This window comes from Chelon labrosus, assembly GCF_963514085.1.
Source record: "Chelon labrosus genome assembly, chromosome: 9".
Classification (NCBI taxonomy): Eukaryota; Metazoa; Chordata; class Actinopteri; order Mugiliformes; family Mugilidae; genus Chelon; species Chelon labrosus.
This window is the reverse complement of record NC_140359.1, coordinates 16,183,485-16,204,964: the sequence shown is the minus strand read 5'-3', so window position 1 is coordinate 16,204,964 and position 21,480 is coordinate 16,183,485. Positions and strand designations below refer to the sequence as shown.

Below are 21,480 nucleotides of genomic sequence, written 5' to 3'. Positions count from 1 at the left end.
TTTTATGATGTAGCACAGGGTTTTGATTAACGGCACTTTTGGTGTCGTGTACACTGACATAAATGCTGTGTCACTGAGGCAAACAATGAATTCATATCCAATTAATGCTTGAAAACAGGATTATTTATAGGTGAAAAAGTCCAAATATTCACACTGACAAGCAGACAAGATGTACATAAGCTGTCTTTTGTGAAGCAGTAGTAAGAGTCACTGACTTATTAACTTTTTCTCAGCTACAAAGTGTGGAAAAGATTGAGTATAATTCTGTTTTTATGTATACTGTATTGATCCCACAAGGGGAAACTATCTCTGCATTTTGACCCATCCAGTCGCTCACACAGAAGTGTTTGCTTTCTTTCTTTACTTTCTGTTTTGGGCAAAACACAGAGACCTGAATATTGTAAAATCCTGAAATGAAAGTAGAAATACTCTCACTTCTCTTTACTTCAGCCAATCTCCTCCAATTAATAAAATCACCTTGTTTTGAAGCTAAAACATGGTAAACTTGCCCTTTTAAAGACATAAACCCAAATGGAGCCCGCAAAGGTACAACATATTCACAATTGCAGCTTTTGATTGTATTACGCAGCAGGGCCTGAAGCATAACAGTGACATGGTAGCTTTGTGAGTACAATATAATCAAGTTATGTTGAGAAACAATATCAAAAGCATCTGCTTTTCTTTCCACTGTCTTGTTTTTTCTTTGCTGCAAATGTATTTCCAGGTTAATTTGGCTGTGTCACCAGACCAGCTTTTAAAGCACATGTTCCGATGTACTCATGATAGCTGGGATGAAGCAGTTTATCACATAAATTATATCAGCGCTGGTTTATACCAAACTTTAATACTGGCTTCTGGGAAACACTTATTTCACGTCTGGCACACTTAAGCCTGTGATAAAACACTCAAAGATAGTGGGAGTTTTATATAATACATAAAAAAGTACATCACAGAATAGAAACTTCGTATACTTCTATACGAAACTAATAATAATTCAATAATTTCCCCTTTTATTAGGCCATTATTTGTTTTGCATTATGGCTTTAATTGTGAGGTAGATTAAAATTTCACATGAGAATATGAAGCGTGAGTTTCTGAGACTATGAAGAAGAAGATGCAGGATGTATGTGGACGTGTGGCCACAGGGTGGCAGACATGTGAGAAGTCAACAATTCAAAATCAACCGTTTAATAGCATGCAACAAACTTAAAAGTGGTCTCCAACGTTACCGCTCAATGTACAATAACATGACAACACAACTACCTCGTCTGACGTATTATGAACCGTCCGATCACACCATATGCCAAAACACGCACACACTTAAGGTGTGGTAAAGTAATTTCTATGATAAAAGATGCTGACTTAAAGCAGGCGCCGCTATCGCTAATATTGTGTCAGCACGTGGCCTCTGTCAAATTGGGTAACGCATTCTTGGTTACAGTAAAGCTCGTGGCCCCCCCGATAGGCTCAATGGTACGGTCCACCTCACCGTTACGTCACAGCGTCAGCCTTCATAGGATAAATAGAGAAGCTGCGCCATGAGGCTCACGCTTTGAGGATCGGTGCTGCGAGAGTGGGTTTGTCCTCTGAGAGAGAGAGAGCAGGGAAACGCGCTGAGGCACTGTTTGAGATTTAAAAAAAAATAATAATATCTTGATACCACCGTCATAACACTTCAAACTGTCGTACCAGCAGCCGTTAACAATGATGAACGGACAGATGAATGGCTTCCATAACTCCCTCATTGACGAGGACTGCTTCTTGTTCACTTCAGAGTCGGTCGGAGAAGGACACCCCGGTAAGATCCAACATGCCGGCCCCTTTTCTTTTTTTTTTTTTTTTCCTCCTAGCTGTAGCCGTTTGAGTGATGAATTTTATTACATTTACAGTTTTGCTGCGTCATTCTCCAGGCTCTAGTCACTGTTAATCCAGCGTTTAATGAATGCCGGGGAGGAAAGCGGTATAGAAACTGAACGTTAATGGCCTTAACTGGGCCGGTTTTAAGAGCACGCGCTGAAGCTAATGTTAGCTAGCTAATCTTTAGAGAATAGATGGAGATCTCGTTTGTCTCACCAAGCGACAAGGAACATGTCGGAGACGCTGTGTCACTCGTTAACCGCTGGCGTTAAATAAATCATTTTTGACTCGCTATGATGTAATTACACGTTTTTCTGAAAGTACCTAATCGTCCGGTGCTATTTTGACTTGAGGCACGCGGTGTACACAGTGCTAACGCGACCCTCTGCCCGCAACCATGTAAGACAGTTTTATAGCATCCCTTAGATCAGTTTAATGTTTATAAGTACATCGCGCTCGCTTTCCGGTCCCTCATGTATTTGGCGCGCTCTCTCCTCCACCACATGTGTTCGTTCCAGCTGAAATGGCGTCTGCTGAGCCACTCCCACTTAAGCACGAACCGGGCCGGTGGCGCTAACCTACCTCGGTTGACATTCAGACGCAGTGTTCTGGTCTTGCGTCAGTCTGATTTTGTGCCTTTTTTGCTCAAGGTGTTGCTTTTGTTTTGTTGTTTTTTTTCAGACAAGATCTGCGATCAGATTAGTGATGCAGTTCTAGACGCCCATCTCAAGCAGGATCCTGATGCCAAAGTTGCTTGTGGTAAGGACGTGCATGTCTAGTTTCTTCTTGCATATGTCGACATATAAAATGTATTTTGTCTCAGTTTATCGTTTTATTGCCTTGTGCAGAGACCGTTGCCAAGACCGGGATGATCCTGTTGGCAGGTGAGGTGACATCTCATGCCACAGTGGACTACCAGAAAGTTGTCCGCGACACCATCCGCCAAATTGGATACGACGACTCCTCCAAAGGTGTGGCATATTATGACATTCCTGGTTTGAGTGTTCTGTTGAATTGCTTGAGGTGTCTTTTGGTGTTAATCTGCAGTGGTCTGTCTTCTGCACAGGCTTCGACTACAAGACCTGCAATGTCCTTGTGGCCTTGGAGCAGCAGTCTCCTGATATTGCTCAGGGCGTTCACGTTGACCGCAATGAGGAGGACATTGGAGCAGGTGACCAGGTCAGTAGTGGTGTGTCTGGAGGGAAATCACAAATGGCTGACCTTTTTGTTCTTTTCAGGTTTTTAAACTCTGCCTTAATGTCACTTGATTTGCAGGGTTTGATGTTTGGATACGCCACCGATGAGACTGAGGAATGCATGCCTCTCACAATTGTCCTTGCCCACAAGCTGAATGCCAAGATGGCTGAACTGCGACGCAATGGCACCCTCCCATGGCTCAGGCCAGACTCAAAGACGCAGGTAAAGCTGTCGTATCATTTTTTTTTCCCCCACACACATTTTGCCTTAATCAAGAGAGACGGGAGATGTGGAAAATTAACCGCCTGACCTCCTCACAGGTTACTGTGCAGTACCGCCAGGACCGTGGTGCCATGCTCCCAGTGCGTGTGCACACGATTGTCGTCTCTGTTCAGCATGATGAGGACATTTGCCTTGAGGAGATGAGAGATGCTCTGAAGGACAAAGTCATCAAGGCAGTTGTTCCCTGCATCTACTTGGATGATGACACCATCTACCACCTGCAGCCCAGTGGGCGGTTTGTCATCGGGGGCCCACAGGTAAATGTCAAATGGTGTGGCTTTCAGGAACTGCATAGCATGTGAGTAACTTAACCCACGTAACCTCTGTAATTCTATTACAGGGTGATGCTGGCCTCACTGGACGTAAGATCATTGTGGACACTTATGGAGGCTGGGGAGCCCACGGTGGTGGCGCCTTCTCTGGGAAGGATTACACAAAGGTGGACCGCTCTGCTGCTTATGCTGCACGCTGGGTGGCCAAGTCTCTGGTGAAGGCTGAGCTCTGCAGGAGAGTGTTGGTCCAGGTGGGTGGTAGCATTAATAACCAATAATCTTCATTTTAGACAGAGGGGCTACAAGAGGTTCCTACCTAAAGTTTTCTGTGTTTTATGCTGGATATAATACATCTATGTGTACTGTATTAGGTGTCCTATGCCATTGGAGTTGCCCATCCCCTCTCCATTTCTATCTTCCACTATGGGACCTCCCACAAGAGTGAGAGGGAGCTGCTTGACATTGTGAAGAAGAACTTTGATCTACGCCCGGGAGTCATTGTCAGGTAATGTATAACCTCTGAAGCCACCTGCTACTCAATGAAACGGCAGCTCCTGGCTCATTCGTCTTTCCCGTCTCCTGATTTTGTCTTATTCAGTTGCCTGACCCAGTGTTAATTTTTTTTATTTTATTTTTATTTTTTTCCTCTGTACACAACAAATATTAACTGTACACATAGAGTAACAGCTAGCATCTTGTTTGACTTTGTTATTCAGAGCTACAGTTTGCGACATCAGTTCTTGTGTATATTTACATACACAAACCGTGATGGCAAAGGTCGTTTTTATTAGGGCAGACGTGTAGTATTATTATCGGACTAATGAAATCACATAGCTTAGTTAGATAAGCGCTGCTCTGTAAATTGGAAAAGTGTGGTTTCCATCTGCAAGCGGCAGTGTCCTGTTTGGTTGGCATGGTAAGTGTCAAAGCATCACGTTTCCCACTCCACCAGCCAGTCTGAATATTCATTAATTAATTCATTAATTACGGGGATGGCCTTTGACACTCCCCACTGGCTAATGTGACTGTTAACACTTGTGTGAAATATGAATGCGTGCTTCTGAGTTCACTAGTTAAGACTGCTGCTAAATATGTTGATTATGTATTCCAGGGAGCTGGATCTGAAGAAACCCTTGTATCAGAGGACAGCAGCCTATGGCCACTTTGGCCGAGACTCCTTCCCATGGGAGGTGCCCAAAAAACTCAAATACTAAACCTGTTAAGCTTTTCCCCCCCAGGCCTGTTGGTGTATACTACAGAGAAGCCTCCAGGGTTCAGGGGGTGAAATGCCCTTATCTCTCTAATGCTATCATTTAACATGACTCCCTTCCTCACTTCACCTCCCTCCTTTGTCTTGTTACTGTTTTCTGCTGGTTGCAGTATCATGCTGGGTCGTTAGAGGCATGCCTCGGAAACTTGATGTTTTAAAGAATAGGATGGGTTCCATGAACTCATGCCCCATAGTGCTTCGTGTTGTCCCATATTTGAGATTCCCCCCCCGCTTCTTGTCGTGTTAGACACAGAGTAGCTGCGTTCAGTTGTTTCCCCTTGGGCATTCCTCACTCACTGATGTTGTCGGTCCCCTATTCAGTATCATGGCAGTAGCATATTAGGCTATATGCGACAGTCCTCTTAATTTACTGGTGCTGCTGATATTAGTCAATTTAGAAGCATCATTTGATAGTTTGAGGGTCCTCTGATCCAGCATTGTCCCCCAAAAAATTGTTGGCATATTTTTAAACATTCCTCCCGTGTCAGTCTGGTACAGTAATTCCTCGACCAGGTGTTCCTTGTCTTTCTTTCTTTTTTCTTTTGTTTTGGTAGCCGTGTCCCCTCATCTTTGTGGAGGATGCTAGAATGGCACAATTAAAATTCAAGGGTTGTTGCTGTTTTCACTAAAAATGCTATGCATTGCAGGCTATGGGGCTAGCCAAATCACAATTCAAGCTCTCAAATGAGCGTAATGTCTCGGATGCCTCTGCAGACCGTTGCTGTTTTCTGACGTAATACAGAAAAGTCAGAAGCTGCTATGTCACTGCTCTGGTCTGCAGAGGTATTGGTTATACTTGATGGCGGTGGAAAAATTAAATTGTTATGCATTGAAAATCAATTTTTAAATTAGTCCTTTTTAAATGTAGTTTCACTTTTTTATGGTTTTGAGTGACTAAAGACCCTTTTACTCCTTAAGTTTATTGACAGCAGGTGTAGCTACAGAGAAACCTGTCTGTCTTTATTCTTAAAGGAGCGTGTTCTTTGCCGCAGAGTCTTACTGGCTAGGAATCAAACTTCAACACTATTTATTTGTTCTCTGAAATTCGGCGTGGATACAGAGAAGCCGAGGTTTCAGAAGGCAGCTTTAAATCTTGAATTCCTTTAGACTTGATCTTTCAGTGTTTTGCTTGAGGCTCCAGAGTGTTGTACAGAAAAGCTTTGGTCGGCCTCAACAAGAAGTTGTCACTGGCTACTGTTAATGACTATTTTACAACCTTTTTTACTTTTGGACAGCAGATCTTATTTTTCAGGCGGATTAGTTTTAAGATCCCATTTAAAAAGTCTGGTGCAATTCTAAGGCTTTGGCCTATCCCCAAAATGCGATGGCAACATTTGGTTGGTGTGGTACAGAGAAACCAGCCTTGTTTACATAGCCATCCCATGTGTGGGATAAAGTTGAGTTTTGGGTTTTGTTCCCCTTTACCTCCCAGAGTTCATCCTGGTGGCTACAGTAAGTGTTAAGAGTGCCTTTTCTATTTCCTCTACTCCCCTTTACTTTTCTCCCCTCCCACATACATGCGTTCAACTTCCAGAGGAACAAGTAGCTCATACTGTAATATGCTTCATGTCTAGGCTGGGTAGTGTCCTAAATGCTCTGTAATAAACTACTCCTTTCAAATTACTTTGTCTTATTGCTTTTCTTGTATATTAATTGATATTGTACATACAACGGAGTGTGATCCTCTCTGTGTTATTGGGACATTCTGCATTTATGAATTGTTGCCTTCAATAAGTGTCACTAAAGTCAATTTGACGTGTCGCGATGGAAAATATATGGAACACTTCAATACAGCAGATACACTTAAATACATTTGCACTTGTGTCGGTGTCTACATGAAAGAAAAACTAAATGCACCCAAACCCCACTGTGAAGCAATCATTCACAAAATAAGGGGACTTAGTTGGTTTTAAAGAAGCGTCCAGGTTTGATATAAATACAGGAATAATGGGTACAGTAGTCTACACATACTCTTGTTTGTGTGATTGTGTTAATTTCACCTTTCAACCTGTCCCACTGTGGTGAGGGCTATGGCTTCATATTGTGGGTGTCCTACTCAAGCAAGCTGGTTATAGGGTCCACCCAATGGTAACAAGTTACTACTAGAATATCTTAAAGGGCATCAACTTTGTGCATTTCAAAGTGCAAAACACTGTGCAACACTTCTCACACTGAAAATCATCTTTATTAAGATGACCACCCCTTAAGCAGTTGGCAGCCATGCAAGGAAGTTTAATGTGCTCACTAAGAGATAAGAAGGGATCAAACTGGTGCCTCAACCTGCTCCTCTAACCACTAATCAACAACCCCCCCTGAACTGACCTATGTAACAGACAACATGTTGCTTCATATCTATGTGGTGTAATGTTTATTTGCACAAGTTTTGTCAGTTCCTGGGGGTTTTCCATCACCATTATCATGCCATTGGGATCAGTAAATTGCCCTCAAGTGTTGTGGTGTCTCAATCTTTCTGCCTGTGATGTGACTGAGAGACCTCATTCTTGCAGCCGACGCGCATGTCACGCCAGAGATATACACTTACTTGCAGGGTCATTAGGTGAACTAGTAAAAACGTATGTGTACTAACTACAGTGATGTAATATTTTGGAAGCTGTGGTTTGTAGTACTGTTGCGCTGTATTGTGTTGACACGTGTTTAACCCAGTTTAACAGCAGCACTACATCCTCCAAAACAACCATTCAGTTGAACTACAGCCTATCTTACTCTGTTTCAACATGAACTGAACATTATAACGGTCATGAAGAGGGTTTTAGTGCAGGACCGATATTTTAAAATGCTTTTGTTTTCACTACCTATATATACACACACACACACACACACACTGCCTGGCCAAAAAAAGTCACCACCTGGATTTAACTAAGCAAATGGGTACAAGCTTCCTATTGGATAATTACTTAATGGGTGATTGTCTTTCAGCTGGAAACAAGTTATTTAACCCCAACTGATGCAATGAGTAGCTTCTCATTTCTTAAACAAACATGTCTAAATACACATCCCATGGTTGTGGAAAAGATGTTAGTCTGTTTGAGAGGGGTCAAATCACTGGCATGCATCAAGCAGAGAAAACATCTAAGGAGATTGTAGAAACTAAGAACTGTCCAGTGCATTATTAAAAACTGGAAGTATAGTAGGGGACCAGCGTCTTTGAGGAAGAAATGTGGTCGGCACCGGTTCAGCAACATTATGTGCCCAAAGAATGAGGTCAGCTGACTACCTGAATATACTGAATGACCAGGTTATTCCATGAATGGATTTTTTTCTTCCCTGCTCAAGTTGTGAAAGAGTGGTTCAGGGAGCATGAGACGTAATTTTCACACGTGGATTGGCCACCACAGAGTCCAGACCTTAACCCCAGTGAGAATGTTTAGGATGTGCTGGAGAAGGCTTTGTGCAGTGGTCTGACTCTCCCGTCATCAATACAAGAGCTTGGTGAAAAATTAATGACTTTGCAGAAGCTTGTCAAAACAATGACACAGCAAATGCGTGCTGTGATCAAAGGTAAAGGCGATCCAATGAAATTTTATTTTATTTATTTTTTGGCCAGGCAGTGTAGATTACCTGAAAATTCAATCCATTGACAAGGGAAAGTATATGGTTAGTGTGATGGGTATAAAAGAGATTAACAGCACGGCCAGCTGCCTCAGCATTTGAAGCAAATACATGTTCATAGTTTTGTGTTGTGAAACCTGAGGTTGCCAGAAAGAATGGGACTAGATCTGCCTTTGTAGAGGGTTGTTGTGACGTGTAAAGGGAGGAGCTTATTTCTTTGTGCAACAGGTTTTGTTCCACAAACTTTACCATGAAACAGATTTAAATTCTCGTTTGGTCGCATTGCTTAGAGCTTGCCAGAGCTTGTATTTTCATTCAACGTTGTATAATATAGTATTAGTGATATGTAAAATGTAAAGGGCAACACATTTTCACAGAACGAGTTAGTAAAGGATCGTATGTAATACACAATGCATAATGTCAGAAGGAGCAGCAAATCCTGTGAGGTACATGTACTTTATTGAAGAACAGCGAGTGGTACAGACAAGTTCTGCAATAAAAAAAATGTGTGTATTATCATTTTGCAGTCTTTGTTAAACTCTTTATCCAACATATCAACATTGCTTTCTTGTTGGTCTTTTTAAACAGTTAACGACAAGCCTTCATGAAATCCAGCATTCAGAGCATTTGCAGTGTTGCACTCGGACCACTTTATCAAGGTTTACTGTGGAATTCACATGTGTCAAAGTGACCCTTGAATTGGTAGCAGAGGTGAGACAAAACAACAGAAATGCTTACTCTGTGACACTGTGACCGGTTAGTCCTTTGGCACACATTCGTTGTGATCCGAGCGCAAAGGGCCGTTGGAAGGGCCTTGGTCTTGGCAAAAACAAAACCTGTGTAACAAAACGATATAAATGTAACTGTAAGTCAAAGATGCATTTGGAAGTTTTTGAAGATTAAACTGAGTAGTTCACTAGAAAAATATGCCAGGTTTGACACTTTGGTCAAAGGCGACACCATAAGTAGCACAGCCGTGTCACCAGAAACCAGGAGTACCCAAACACATGCAGTCTCTCAGTACTAATTATTGCTTCGCTTCATGGTCTGCAACTTTTAAATTCAAATGAGCGTTTGTTTTTCACCACAGAACAGTGATGCACAGTGCAATCACGCCATGACATGTCACATGTGATATTTTGATCTAGCAGTAGAGAGCAACAAGGAAAAGAGATGCAAATCAGCCACACCCAACTATTCACTAACTACACTACAGCTATACTTGTATGGGTTCATTCTTAATAAAACAAATGAGAAATGCCACTAGGTGTCCATAAATACATATACATTGATAAATCAGTTTGGTCTATCTTGTAATTAAATTATTTTACTAGCTGAAAAGGTCTCAAAGGTCACAAAGATTCAGACATAGATATTAAAAACAGATTAAAAAGGCAAACATGGAGAACATTAGTACAACAGTATACTGCATCTGTGTGTGCTCCATGTCCATACACAGGGATTCTAAGTGAAAAATTCCACTACAGCTAATAATTTGTATGAAGATAAGTCTGTTTGAACGTATTTGATAAGCTCAGGGACAACGTATAGTAAACTAAGATTGGCCAAATATGCGAGAGAAGGCTGTCTAAAGCATGTGACAGCATGTCTACAAATGCCAGTCCTGGGGCTCGTGATCGTCTGTGTGAACTAGTCAAATTTTTTGCTTCGATGAATAAAGAGTACAAGTTAATGTTATCGTTATTATAAAGTGGGTTTGGTACTCAATGTTCTGAAGCTACTTTTTTCCACTTCTATCTACCTTTCAGGGAAATTACGTTACATTCAAAACGCACTGATTCTGTTAACTCCTCTTCGGCTCCGGGTCTTTACCAGTTGATAAATAATAATGTCCATTATCAATTAATTTAAAAAGAATTAAAGTATCTCAATCTGATTAAAAATTATAGCCAAATCACCTCAGTGGTTATTGACAGGAACAATTTATAATGTGTAAATCCAAATAGTAAAATCTAATGCACGCCTGTATTAGTAAGATATACTATATTATACAATGTCATGGTCTGATCCAGATCCTTGACATTTAATTACTAGTTAGTGTGTGTGTTCTGACCGCCTGTTTTTCGTGTTTTGCTAAGTTGTTTAACTTCTAGCTGTAAGGCTTGTGTTTGGTAATAAACTGTACGAGAAAAAGCCCCAAGACAGGCATGCTTCACTCTTTAAGACAGGAGCAGCTGGAACATACGGTAAAACCAGTTCAGTCAGAGTTAGACCCTTCGGGGGTAAACTGCTGAGTTAATGTTTGCCTACAGAAAAAGCTGAATGTAAAATGACAATGGGATGTTTTGCAGATCGCTTCGGTGAGAAGTAGTAAATGCAGCTCCTGCAGAAAATAGACACTAAGAATGGTCTCTTTGTCAACCGCAAATGGGCTGCAACTTATTTTTTTAAATTCACAAAAGGAAATAAACTGTGTGCTCACAACTGAATCAGGGACCATTCTTAATATCTGGCATATTGCCTCTTGTGCGCTTTTCAGTTCGTAATTTGACAAAGCACATCCACATTTATGGACATAACCAGATCAAAGAAAAGGAAATGTTAAAATGAACTGAACATTCCTACCACCAGTGGGTTTAGTCAAATTTAACTTTCTCACATTTGCTTTAAGATATTAAAATCTGTCTGACTAAAGCTCTTTTGGAAAATTTTGCATTAATTATCGTCTTATCTTGTAGTCTTCACATGTGGTTTAGAGTTATTAAAAAAGACTTCAAACCAAAACAAAGCTGAATCAAAGGCAACTGGACTTATCCAAGCAGTTTTAAATGACAGGTGAAGAGTTCAGGGGTTTATTAGGAACATCTGTGGGTAACATGGCGACTACTAACTGTACTCTGCATTTTGGAAACTCTCCCTTGTGAATGGTATTTTGTGACCCTTGCATAATGCCTGGATGTACTTCTTGTACTTCTTGAAATCTAGCCAAGCACCTCACTACAGTTACAGTATATCAGGTAGTAGTTTTCATACTCGAGTGACACCGTCGAACACCAGTAGCAGTTTAATTACAGCAGCTGTGCACTACCCCTCTGGCTCAGCCAAACATCTATATTTAACTGAATGTTAGTGGGGGGTTGACACCTCCACGGCCTTGAATGGGCAAGATCCCTCACCAGTGCAACAGGATCGCAGCAGCGAGAGAGGCTTTCGCGCATGAAATGAACAGGTCCGGGAGAGGGTTGCACCTCTCACAGACTTTTTGTTTATTGATCGATCTGAGGATTTGCTTTCCCATAACAACAGAAAGCACAGAGAATCTTTCCACAACAAAGAGCTCGACTGGGCACCACCTGTCCTCAGCTCACGCACTAACCCAAACAAACCAGGACAGAAACCAAACAGAATACTGTGTAGAAACAATGAAAGGTAATTTTAACCTTCGACGGAGGACAGAATGAGATCAGCTATTTAGATTAGGATTAGCTGGTGATAGCTGATGCAACATTTGTAGGAGCTTGCTAGTCTACTGTGCTAAATGCATGAAAGTGAAATTAAATCCACCTCTTCCAAGTAAAAGGTGCGTGTCAAGTCGAAAGAAACTTTTTTGTAGTACTTTACATATCGGTATAAAGGACACAGCGGAGGGGAAAACACACATTTGTTAAGCATTTTCAGCCAGTGGTTATGAGTTTCTTTACAGAGAATGCATCATGTGCTCTAGCTGTGCTGTAAAGTAACACCTCATCATTAAGCGTTGATGACAGACGATGTCAAAAGCAGATTTCGAATGCACCTTTCAATCAACCTGTGTCATTGTCAGCTCCACAGTTACGCAATTGTGCCTACAGTATTCATTCTGCCAAAACCGCATCTCAGTTGCTATTAAACTCTATCATCGTGCCCAACCCAGCCTAAATTCTATAGGTTTGAGTTACATAATTTGCTACTAGGAGGCTGCACTGATGGAGGGGAAGGTGCGAAGGTGAGATTTGTGATTGGGTCATGTTTCAGCCCATTGAAAATCTGTGAAATCTGAGATAATCTGGGGAACGGCAGAGTGGGAGGCATGTGAATGGGTCCCCCTCTCTCATAAGTTCAGTCACATGCTGAATGGAGGAAGGAAGAGTGAGCCGGTGGAAGGGCGTTGATACTCTGGAGGGGAGTGACTCCGTTCCACCAATGGCTTCGCAGAGCGCACTCCTTTTTGACAAGTCTTTGCATAACACTGTGCATACTTGGCCCGCCATGTGCTCAAAGGATGAAGTTAGCATATTTTCGTGCATTAATGAAAACAATGTCTTAATCTCTTATTGTAGTGTGGATCAACAGAATGTCTGTCCAAATGCCAAATCAACAGTCTTTTCTTTTTTTCACAACTGGGGGATGGTAGTGGAAAATTCTGCTTCCACTTTTTTAATGCACATGGACCGAAAAAAACAAACTAATTCCACCATTTAATCTGTTTGAAAGTTCACCAGTCTTTGTGTGTTATCAAACGGCAGACATCCTGTTGCTTGCAGTGTTTTTGTAGCAGGAATCAGCACCGAGTTGAGAGGTCATGAGAATTTGACTGGAGGGAGTTCAGTCACTATCTACTTGTCACTAACTTTACAAGTGTTTCAGGTTGAATGGTTGAGCAACAACAGCAAAATATGTTATGCAAGACCGTAATTACCCGAAAGACTCTCATGAATGCATTTTTCAGTCACGAGATGCATTTTTGCTTTGTCATGCAAACAATTAATTTGACAAATAAAATCTAAACCTGCGTTGTATTTGTACTTACTGGCTACATGATCCAAGTCTCAAAACTGTCACACTGAACTGGGCCTGTATGCGAGACTTCATCCTGGCTTCTGACTATAGACAGCAACTTTTTTGAGCTGCACTCAGTATCATTTGTCGTATACAAAAGTTTAGATATATAGTTCTTAGAGGATTATGTGTCTATCGGATAGCTGTAAAGTAAATGAGAAAGAACTGTGGAGTACAAACTGACATATTAAACTCAAATTAAAATGTCCCTTGTATGGAAACAACACTGTATAGTCAGCATGTTATACCCAAAAAGAATTGGTAGAAAATGGCTGTTGAGGCACGTGGAAAGTGAAACAGCCAAACCTAAAGAGTCATAAGACTGACGAATACTGCCATCTGCTGAAGACAAGATGTGAAGCACCTTGGACTTTCCTGTGTGTTGAGCTGTTATTCTTCCTCGCTTACAAAATGTACGCGACACCAATATAATAATAATAAAAAAAACATATTTTATGGCTGTTCAGTTTCACATGCGCACATCCAGACACAATAAATGGCTTCTATGTTAATGTCTTTTTATATGTAAAAAGTTGCGTCCTCAAAAAACATTACAATATAAAAAATAAATGTCTCTCAACGACCCAAAAATAAATTAGAACATTTAAAACGATGATACACAGTCACCAACACAACACTACTACTGCTGCTACATCTACAAAACTCTACAAATCAATATCAAACAAGACATTCTTTTTTTTTTTTTTACATTTCTAAACATGACATTGCAGACAGACTGATGTTCACCAAAATGTTTAAAAGTTGTTTATAAAAATGAGATCTTTGTAAACACAAGAACAATGTTTTGTGGAGGAGAAAGGTTTCCTGGGTCCTTATTAATTTAAAGCTGGGATAGGCGGCCATTTTTTGTGTCACTGGGCAAAGATTCAAAAATAACCTTTCTGCATGTTGTAATCCAAGGTGTCTGAGATCCGTGTCTGATCACAGTTAATGTACAAAGGCAGATGAGCATGCATAATCGCTCGAGTGGTCGAAAGCCTGGCTCGAAAAACTTCTAATTCAGTATTGGCAACAACTGCCTACACTGTAAAGAAACCCAAAGAAACTGAGACAGACTTTTAGCTGTTTACTATAAAAACAGATCAGGAGTGTCTATGTTGAACATAGGTAATGACAATAATTCACATGGATAGTTCTGTCAGGTTTTGTTTGCAGTTACAGGTTTTCTGCCTAACCTGGTTTTAAAACTATAGTTCAGAACATTTGTCACCGTGTCCCATCTGGCGGTGAGAGTAGCACAAACACTGCCGGCATGCACTCTCCCAGTGGTATGGACTGTATACCGTGCTCTGGTTCTCAAATTTCTTTTTAACTTAGAGCATCAGAAACTTTTCTTGGACGGCTCCTTGGTTCTATATCTTCCCGATGACGAGAGATGGTGAATTCATAGAACCTCGGTTACATTAGTAACTCCGTGTTCTATCAGTAATGGTCCACCGGCATGGGTACGCCACTACAGACACCAGGTTTTAAAATTCCAGTATCAGGTGTACAGACATTAACCTGATGTCGTTTAGCTTGCATGTTCATTGACATGTTAAAGTCTTGCACTGTAGCGTTCATTGTTAAGAGACCAACAACAGAATTTAACAGGTCCAGTCAAGTTGAAAGTGTACCCCAAGTCCCCAGTAATGTGAAGTGAGGTATGACGTAACAGTTCAAATAAAAACTAATAAACAAAAATCCCAGTCGCCACGCAGCCATACTGTCTGTGATCAGTGCTGTTTCTTCACCTTTAGATGACTCTGTGTCATCACGTTAGATCTCCGCTGCACATGTTCCCAGAATCCTCATTACGCCCTGAACACTTCACAACATCAACGCTATGAAGGAGCACAGAACTGCAAATGAAGCAGCGCTCCTCTTTATCTGTAGCCCCCTGTCATATCATAATCACAGCCTGAGAACGTCCTTCAGCGTTTGTCTCGTCTCTTGTCAATTTCCCTTCGGATTCGAGCTTCCAGAGCTGCCCTCATGGCTGAATCCAGGATGTTCTTCTCTGCAACACATTCTACAACCTTTTCCGGCTTATCCCCCTAAAGAAACAGAAAACAATTAAAACCAAGGCAAAGATCAAAGACCCACCAACATTAGACAAAAGAGTGCGCATGAACCTTGTGCACAAGGAAGGATGTAATGGTGCCAGAGTCCGCCTGATAGTCGAGCCAGAACAGTTCAGTCCCATGGGTCTCCGTCTCTGTGCTTGACCCACTCTCATTCCACTCTTCAGCGTCAGCACCGGCCCCTGGCTCCGATCCATCTGAAAGAAATGAGCACACACACACGTTTATTTATTCTAGCGGCGCTCCAGTCCTCAGCAGAAACCTAGAAAAGAAGCACGTCAATCTTACGTCTCTGTCGAGGATGGTACACTTGGATGTCGGGTCGACGGGGTTTTCGGGGGGTTGTGGTGTGCCTCCGCCGCTGAAGCTCTTTTGCTTGCTTCACTTCTTTGTCATAGTCGTCTCTTGAAAATACAGGAAACAGATCTTTTGTTATTGTTTGGAAAATATATGACACATGCTTGTCAAATTCATAAACTCACACCAGCTCTGTTCTTCGCTAGGAAATGTGGTGTAAAAGTAATTATTTATATTCCTAGACGTTTGATTCACTGAAATGCATTTCAAAAACAGAAACACTATTTGGTTATACTTTATATAGCTACGCTTTGTCAGTGGTGAGAAGGAAAGGTCTTGTCTCCAGGTCGTACACTACACACCCCGAAAACCTGATACACCCCACCAACCAGAGGAGGTAACAAAAACACAGGACATATCTGGCTAAATTTAGAAGTGTACATTATCTCTGCTTCTTGTCATGTCACGCTACATCCCTTCAATTGTCACTATAATTCATCCCATGACAAAATTCAAACAAACCTGTGTATTTTCTTTTTTCACAATAAGCAGTTGTGTTGTTTTGCCAACAATAACCTAAACCAAAGATAACCAAAAGGCCTGTGAGACAAGTCCTTATATTTTCGTTTTAAAAGTGTGTTTTAATCATTGCCCATCCTACAGGCCCTTCCGTTCCTGCCACATTTACTTTTACATAATACAAAGAGGTAACAACTCTTTCTGTTGTGCCTGGATGTTTTGAACTAGCTCGTATATATCTTGCTAGCATTAGCTAACGGTAGTAGAGCAACTCACCGAGCAATCTGGTTTCTCCGGATATGGTGCAGGAAGCCGTGGCTCATATCCAAGCGACCCGCACGTTTGTATTTCAGCTCATGCTCTGCGTCGTCTCCTAAAATATCCATTTCAACAAGAAGTTCCAATACGAGAAGTATGCTTATAAGCCGACCAATGACTGCAACAAGTCTCAATCAGAGTACTGTCTACTGACAAAAAGCTACATAGCTATAGCTAGCTAACGGTAAGTTGTTGTCCAATTGTAACTCTCGCGGAGTTTAAAAATCAATGGGATCGAAAAAAACAAAGCTTCATAATGAAAGTTTATAAAATATACATAAACAGAAATGCCCAAACAACGCAAACCCGTTCAATATATTAAACTGTGGTTTAATAATGATATCCTGCTAAGCACGCATGTAGTTTATCTTCGGTTTCAAACTCCGGGTTACGTCTTAGTGGGCCACTTTGCTAGCTCCGGCGTCCAACCACCGCGAGTTTCGATGTGCACGGTGTTTGACCCATTCATCTCTTCCAACTGACTCAAAGTTGTGTCTTCTACGTTGTTTTGACATTAAGGCTGCAAGCTAAGCGTTGAGATGGTTTCTTTGAAGCGAGAAAGAGAGATCGAATTGGACGATGACGACAATGAAGACGAAGGTAGGTGTACTTTCTTCTAACGTTTGTCTTGCGTTTGATTAGCTTGTAGCTATATAGCTACATTAGCCGCTGGTGCGTTTGAATTTGTTACCGAGTCGGTCCAGTCAACGCAGGCGGGACAGGTAGTACCACGACAGTGTCGTTAAAACAACTGCACCGCTCTTCCAAAACACCCCGTGTATGAAAACCAACATCCTTCTACAACGTATAGGCTAGGTTAGCTAGCATGTTTAGCTAGTTTACGTAAACAATTGTCCACAATTTGTTTGACTGTGTTTGTTATGGCTCACTTCACGTTGCAGTGGAAACCAAAGTAGGACGAGGACGTGCAGCAGAAGACCGAAGAAGCCGCCACTGTCCTTATCTTGACACCATTAACAGGCAAGAGTTCATGTTCATAGCTAATAACAGTGCTAAATGCTAGTTAGCCCTATCATACACAACTAATTTCTTGTGTGTCTCTTGATTTTTCAGGAGTGTGTTGGACTTCGACTTTGAGAAACTCTGCTCCATCTCTCTCTCCCACATCAATGTCTATGCCTGTCTTATATGTGGAAAATACTTTCAAGGTATGTAGATGACCTGACGTGTTGACCTGGGATCAAACACCTTGTTCTACTTTGACTGATTTCATGTTTCCTTGTTTCATGTAGGTAGAGGTCTGAAGTCTCACGCGTACACTCACAGTGTTCAGTTTACACATCATGTGTTCCTCAATCTGCACACACTCAAGTTTTACTGTCTGCCAGACAACTATGAGATCATTGACTCGTCACTAGAAGACATAACAGTAAGTAAAGTCATGAAATAAATGTGTGTAGTTAACATGGAATTCATATTATTATATTAATATATTAAACCAAACTTAGTTTACTGCTTTTGTCGTAGTTATGCATGGCGTATAAATGAGTATGCCAAATTGACCATGTTTTACATTATCAGTTATAACACAGTACACTAATTTGTTGCATCTTCTTTTTCTACAGTACGTGTTGAAGCCAACTTTCACCAAGCAGCACATTGCAGGATTGGACAAGCAGGGTAAACTGTACCGAGCCTACGATGGTACGACCTACCTGCCAGGCATCGTAGGGCTCAACAACATCAAAGCCAATGACTATGCAAATGTGGTGTTACAGGTATAACAGAATAACTATATCTTATCTTGACTTTTGGATAATTATTTCAAATAATACCAACCATTCCACATTCGCCTCCTCCTCTCAGGCCTTTTCCAATGTTCCACCTTTACGAAACTACTTCCTGGAGGAGGAAAACTACAGAGAGATCCGCAGGCCACCGGGAGACATCATGTTTCTTTTGGTGCAGAGGTTCGGAGAACTGATGCGCAAGCTTTGGAATCCGCGAAACTTCAAGGCTCACGTGTCTCCACATGAGATGCTGCAGGCTGTGGTGCTGTGCAGCAAGAAGAACTTCCAAATTACCAAGCAAGGTGATACCCTGGATTATCTAAATTATACTTACAGGCACGAAGTAGGCTTTTAAGATGTGCTGCTCTTTGGAGCCTGATTTATGGTGCTAATTCATTTATTTCTGTTCTGCAGGGGATGCTGTGGACTTCATGACGTGGTTCTTGAACGCTCTGCATGGTGCTCTTGGAGGCACAAAGAAAAAGCCATGTAAGTGGAAGAATAAATAGGTGTTAGGTTATGATATATACAAATAAAGCTATTAACTGTGATATTAAAGCAGACTAACTGCAGAAATGTTAAATTATATTGATTTTTCTTTTTTTTTTCTCTTAAGGTTGAGTATAATTTAAAATGTATTGATTTTAATCAAAATGCCTGTGAACCTCTGTCCTTTTTTCTCTTGTTGCCCTCATAGCAATCATCACAAAAGCATTTCAAGGCTCCATGCGGATATTCTCAAAGAAACTTCCTCACCCAGATTTAGTGAGTTTCCTGCTTATGTTTTAAAATCATTCATTAAGAGTATGAAATATATCTTGGCTTTAAAAATGAATAATTGTTACATTATTTGACCAAGGTGTTTTGTAGATGGCAGTTTTAAAAAGCTTCTTTATATTTGGAAGTGACTTAAGCCCAAATTATGCTTCCGCATTGACACAGCGCGAGGGGGCGTACGGACCTATTACGGACCTATTACGTCCTTGCGGACCCCCGTGCGTCCTACGCAAGGGCCAGACGCGCACCTCCCAAAAATCCTCGACGCGCGTCGAGGCGACGCAACAGCAACGCAGCAGCAACGCAGCAGCAACGCAGCGGCATTGGCTGTGATTGGTCCGCTAACTACATCCGCTGGAGACCGCTTTTCCGGTTTCCACTCATAAACATCATTGTCTCCTTTGTCGTGCCCTAATTTGCAATAGAAGTATTTCTTCCTCTGCTTGAATAATTTGGAGCTCCAACGCCAGTCTCTCTGTCTCGGTGTCCATCGTACACTGCGACTACGACAGAAGCCGGAAGGTAAATAACTATACGAGGCGAGATACGTCACAAGAGTGTCGGTCGGTCGGTCACAAAAAATCATAGCGCCCTCTACCGGTGTGGCATGCATTTCGACACGTAAACCCCACGCAGAACCATCACGGTCTCACGACTGCGTCCAAGCAACTGCGTGGCCATTGCGTGACCATTGCGTGATCACTACGCGGAAGCATAATCAAGCCTTTATTTTGTCCCATATTTGAACCAAAGCTGATTTTGCCCCCACATTATTTAACATAATTAATTAAATAAGCTTGGTTTTAATGGGTTTGTCAAACATTACTCGACTTTACAGTCAGTCTATGATTTATTATGTGTTCTGTTTATGTTGAAAGATTCCCTTATGTTTATGTTTTTCAAATATTTCCAGCCACCAGAAGAAAAAGAGGCTTTGCTCGTGACAGAGGAGTACCAGGAGCAGATGTCCGAGTCCACCTTCCTGTTTCTGACGCTTGACCTCCCAACAGCTCCACTGTACAAGGATGAGAAAGAGCAGCTTATCATTCCACAGGTCCCTCTCTTTAACATCCTGGGCAAGTTCAATGGCAACACAGAGAAGGTACCGATTCATTCACACCACGCTGTTAATATCTAAATGTGGTTATTATTACTACGGGGCACAGACTGTACTGTACCATTTTCACATACAGTCAAACTTAAAACAAAGTGTCCAATCTCCGCAACATTGTTATTTAGATTTAAGATTTACACTATTTACTATTAATAACTTAACAGTGACAATGTACCGCTGCGCTTTCCGGTCTCATTTATATTCAGGAATACAAAACCTACAAAGAGAATTTTCTCAAAAGGTTCCAGTTGACCAAACTGCCTCCGTACCTCATCTTTTGCATCAAAAGATTCACCAAGAACAACTTCTTTGTGGAAAAGAACCCCACCATTGTCAACTTCCCTATCACGTAAGTGCCGTTCCTATTCTGTAAGACAATGTGTGTAGCCTTCATGCAAGTTGATTGGGAGTAATTAATGATGTTATTTATGGTTTTGTTACGTTAATTGGTGTACGTGTGCATTTTGTTCTGAGTATAAGAATGGACATGGCAATTTTGTCACTTTATATTCACTTCAACAGGAATGTAGACCTTCGTGAGTACTTGACAGAAGAAGCTCAAGTTACGGAGAAGAACACGACTTATGACCTTGTTGCAAACGTAGTGCATGATGGGAAACCTACTGAGGGAGCGTACAGAATACATGTTCTGCATCATGTAAGTAGCCGGCAGAAGGGAAAAAAAAAAAGAATAAAAAGAAGTAAACTTAAACCAGTGTCGTGTGAATGTAGCTTGTCTTAAACCGTAACGTGCCCCTTTGTTTGATCAGGGTACTGGGAAGTGGTACGAGATGCAGGACCTGCAGGTGATCGACATTCTCCCACAGATGATCACACTGTCGGAGGCTTACATCCAGGCAAGGATTCATTCTGTGCCGTACTTTTCTGCACAACATTCACAAAGCATTATTTTTTAAAGACTAATATTTTGTGCAGCAGTTACCATCTTCTTACATCGGAATTTAGGGATTTTTATACATTTATAATTCTTGCCGTTGTAATAACGTTGCAGAGGATTGAATAATGATGCATTGACAAACTTCACTTTTAATTGTAAAGTAAATATGGCTTTGAACATGAGAAGGGGTCCGAGATTTACCAGTTATGTTTTTGTCTTTTTTCCAAACAGATCTGGAAGAGACAACAGAGTGACGATGACACAAACAACCACATGGGGGAGTAAGTTCCTCAGTGTGAATGGCCAGAAGTTTTGTCAAGATTTTGACAACGGGCTGGGTATTTAACGGATTGAAAAAAACAAAATCAAGAACAGCAGGACGTTATTAACAACCACAAAAAAAACAATTAAATGTAAAGGTCTTTGTGTCTTTGTTTTTCACAGTTTTATCTTTTTACTATTTGGAAGTTTCTAAATAAACCTTCTCCAGGACAC

At 41.3% G+C, this 21,480-nt stretch overlaps 3 protein-coding genes across 4 annotated transcripts; 2 read left to right on the top strand and 1 right to left on the bottom strand.

Annotated features, from left to right (window-relative positions):
• The first annotated feature begins 1,539 nt into the window (after positions 1–1,539).
• mat2ab (methionine adenosyltransferase 2Ab) lies at positions 1,540–6,501 on the top strand. 2 transcript variants are annotated; one of them, XM_084551956.1, is made up of 9 exons: positions 1,540–1,798; positions 2,539–2,616; positions 2,706–2,828; positions 2,924–3,036; positions 3,133–3,276; positions 3,375–3,593; positions 3,677–3,859; positions 3,980–4,113; positions 4,720–6,501. In XM_084551956.1, the coding sequence occupies exons 1-9, from the start codon at positions 1,705–1,707 to the stop codon at positions 4,820–4,822; spliced, it is 1,191 nt and encodes a 396-aa protein (XP_084408082.1). In that variant the 5' UTR covers positions 1,540–1,704; the 3' UTR covers positions 4,823–6,501. The 2 variants fall into 2 exon arrangements, with proteins under 2 accessions (XP_084408082.1, XP_084408083.1); XM_084551957.1 differs by having other exon boundaries at positions 3,980–6,501.
• A 6,562-nt stretch (positions 6,502–13,063) lies between these two features.
• cUnh2orf68 (chromosome Un C2orf68 homolog) lies at positions 13,064–16,586 on the bottom strand. Its single transcript, XM_084551202.1, has 4 exons — positions 16,404–16,586; positions 15,600–15,715; positions 15,363–15,508; positions 13,064–15,284 (listed from the first exon to the last, which is right to left on the bottom strand). Exons 1-4 carry the CDS (start codon positions 16,511–16,513, stop codon positions 15,162–15,164), a joined length of 495 nt encoding a protein of 164 aa, XP_084407328.1. The 5' UTR covers positions 16,514–16,586; the 3' UTR covers positions 13,064–15,161.
• usp39 (ubiquitin specific peptidase 39) lies at positions 16,544–21,477 on the top strand. Its single transcript, XM_084551199.1, has 14 exons — positions 16,544–16,629; positions 16,965–17,045; positions 17,348–17,426; positions 17,520–17,614; positions 17,699–17,835; positions 18,032–18,184; positions 18,273–18,498; positions 18,611–18,685; positions 18,894–18,961; positions 19,887–20,075; positions 20,294–20,436; positions 20,610–20,745; positions 20,858–20,944; positions 21,217–21,477. The coding sequence occupies exons 2-14, from the start codon at positions 16,985–16,987 to the stop codon at positions 21,268–21,270; spliced, it is 1,503 nt and encodes a 500-aa protein (XP_084407325.1). The 5' UTR covers positions 16,544–16,629; positions 16,965–16,984; the 3' UTR covers positions 21,271–21,477.
• The last annotated feature ends 3 nt before the right edge of the window (positions 21,478–21,480 follow it).

What these genes read in the sequence shown, in the direction of transcription:
- cUnh2orf68 (XM_084551202.1), bottom strand. Translation starts at nt 16,513, where the DNA reads ATGGATATTTTAGGAGACGACGCAGAGCATGAGCTGAAATACAAACGT. An exon ending in CGGAGAAACCAGATTGCTCG is followed by an intron (nt 15,716 to 16,403) that starts GTGAGTTGCTCT and finishes TGTATTTTCAAG; the next exon opens with AGACGACTATGACAAAGAAG. An exon ending in GTACCATCCTCGACAGAGAC is followed by an intron (nt 15,509 to 15,599) that starts GTAAGATTGACG and finishes CATTTCTTTCAG; the next exon opens with ATGGATCGGAGCCAGGGGCC.
- mat2ab (XM_084551956.1), top strand. Translation starts at nt 1,705, where the DNA reads ATGATGAACGGACAGATGAATGGCTTCCATAACTCCCTCATTGACGAG. An exon ending in TTGTCATCGGGGGCCCACAG is followed by an intron (nt 3,594 to 3,676) that starts GTAAATGTCAAA and finishes ATTCTATTACAG; the next exon opens with GGTGATGCTGGCCTCACTGG. An exon ending in CGCCCGGGAGTCATTGTCAG is followed by an intron (nt 4,114 to 4,719) that starts GTAATGTATAAC and finishes TATGTATTCCAG; the next exon opens with GGAGCTGGATCTGAAGAAAC.
- usp39 (XM_084551199.1), top strand. Translation starts at nt 16,985, where the DNA reads ATGGTTTCTTTGAAGCGAGAAAGAGAGATCGAATTGGACGATGACGAC. An exon ending in TATCTTGACACCATTAACAG is followed by an intron (nt 17,427 to 17,519) that starts GCAAGAGTTCAT and finishes TTGATTTTTCAG; the next exon opens with GAGTGTGTTGGACTTCGACT. An exon ending in GAATACATGTTCTGCATCAT is followed by an intron (nt 20,746 to 20,857) that starts GTAAGTAGCCGG and finishes TTGTTTGATCAG; the next exon opens with GGTACTGGGAAGTGGTACGA.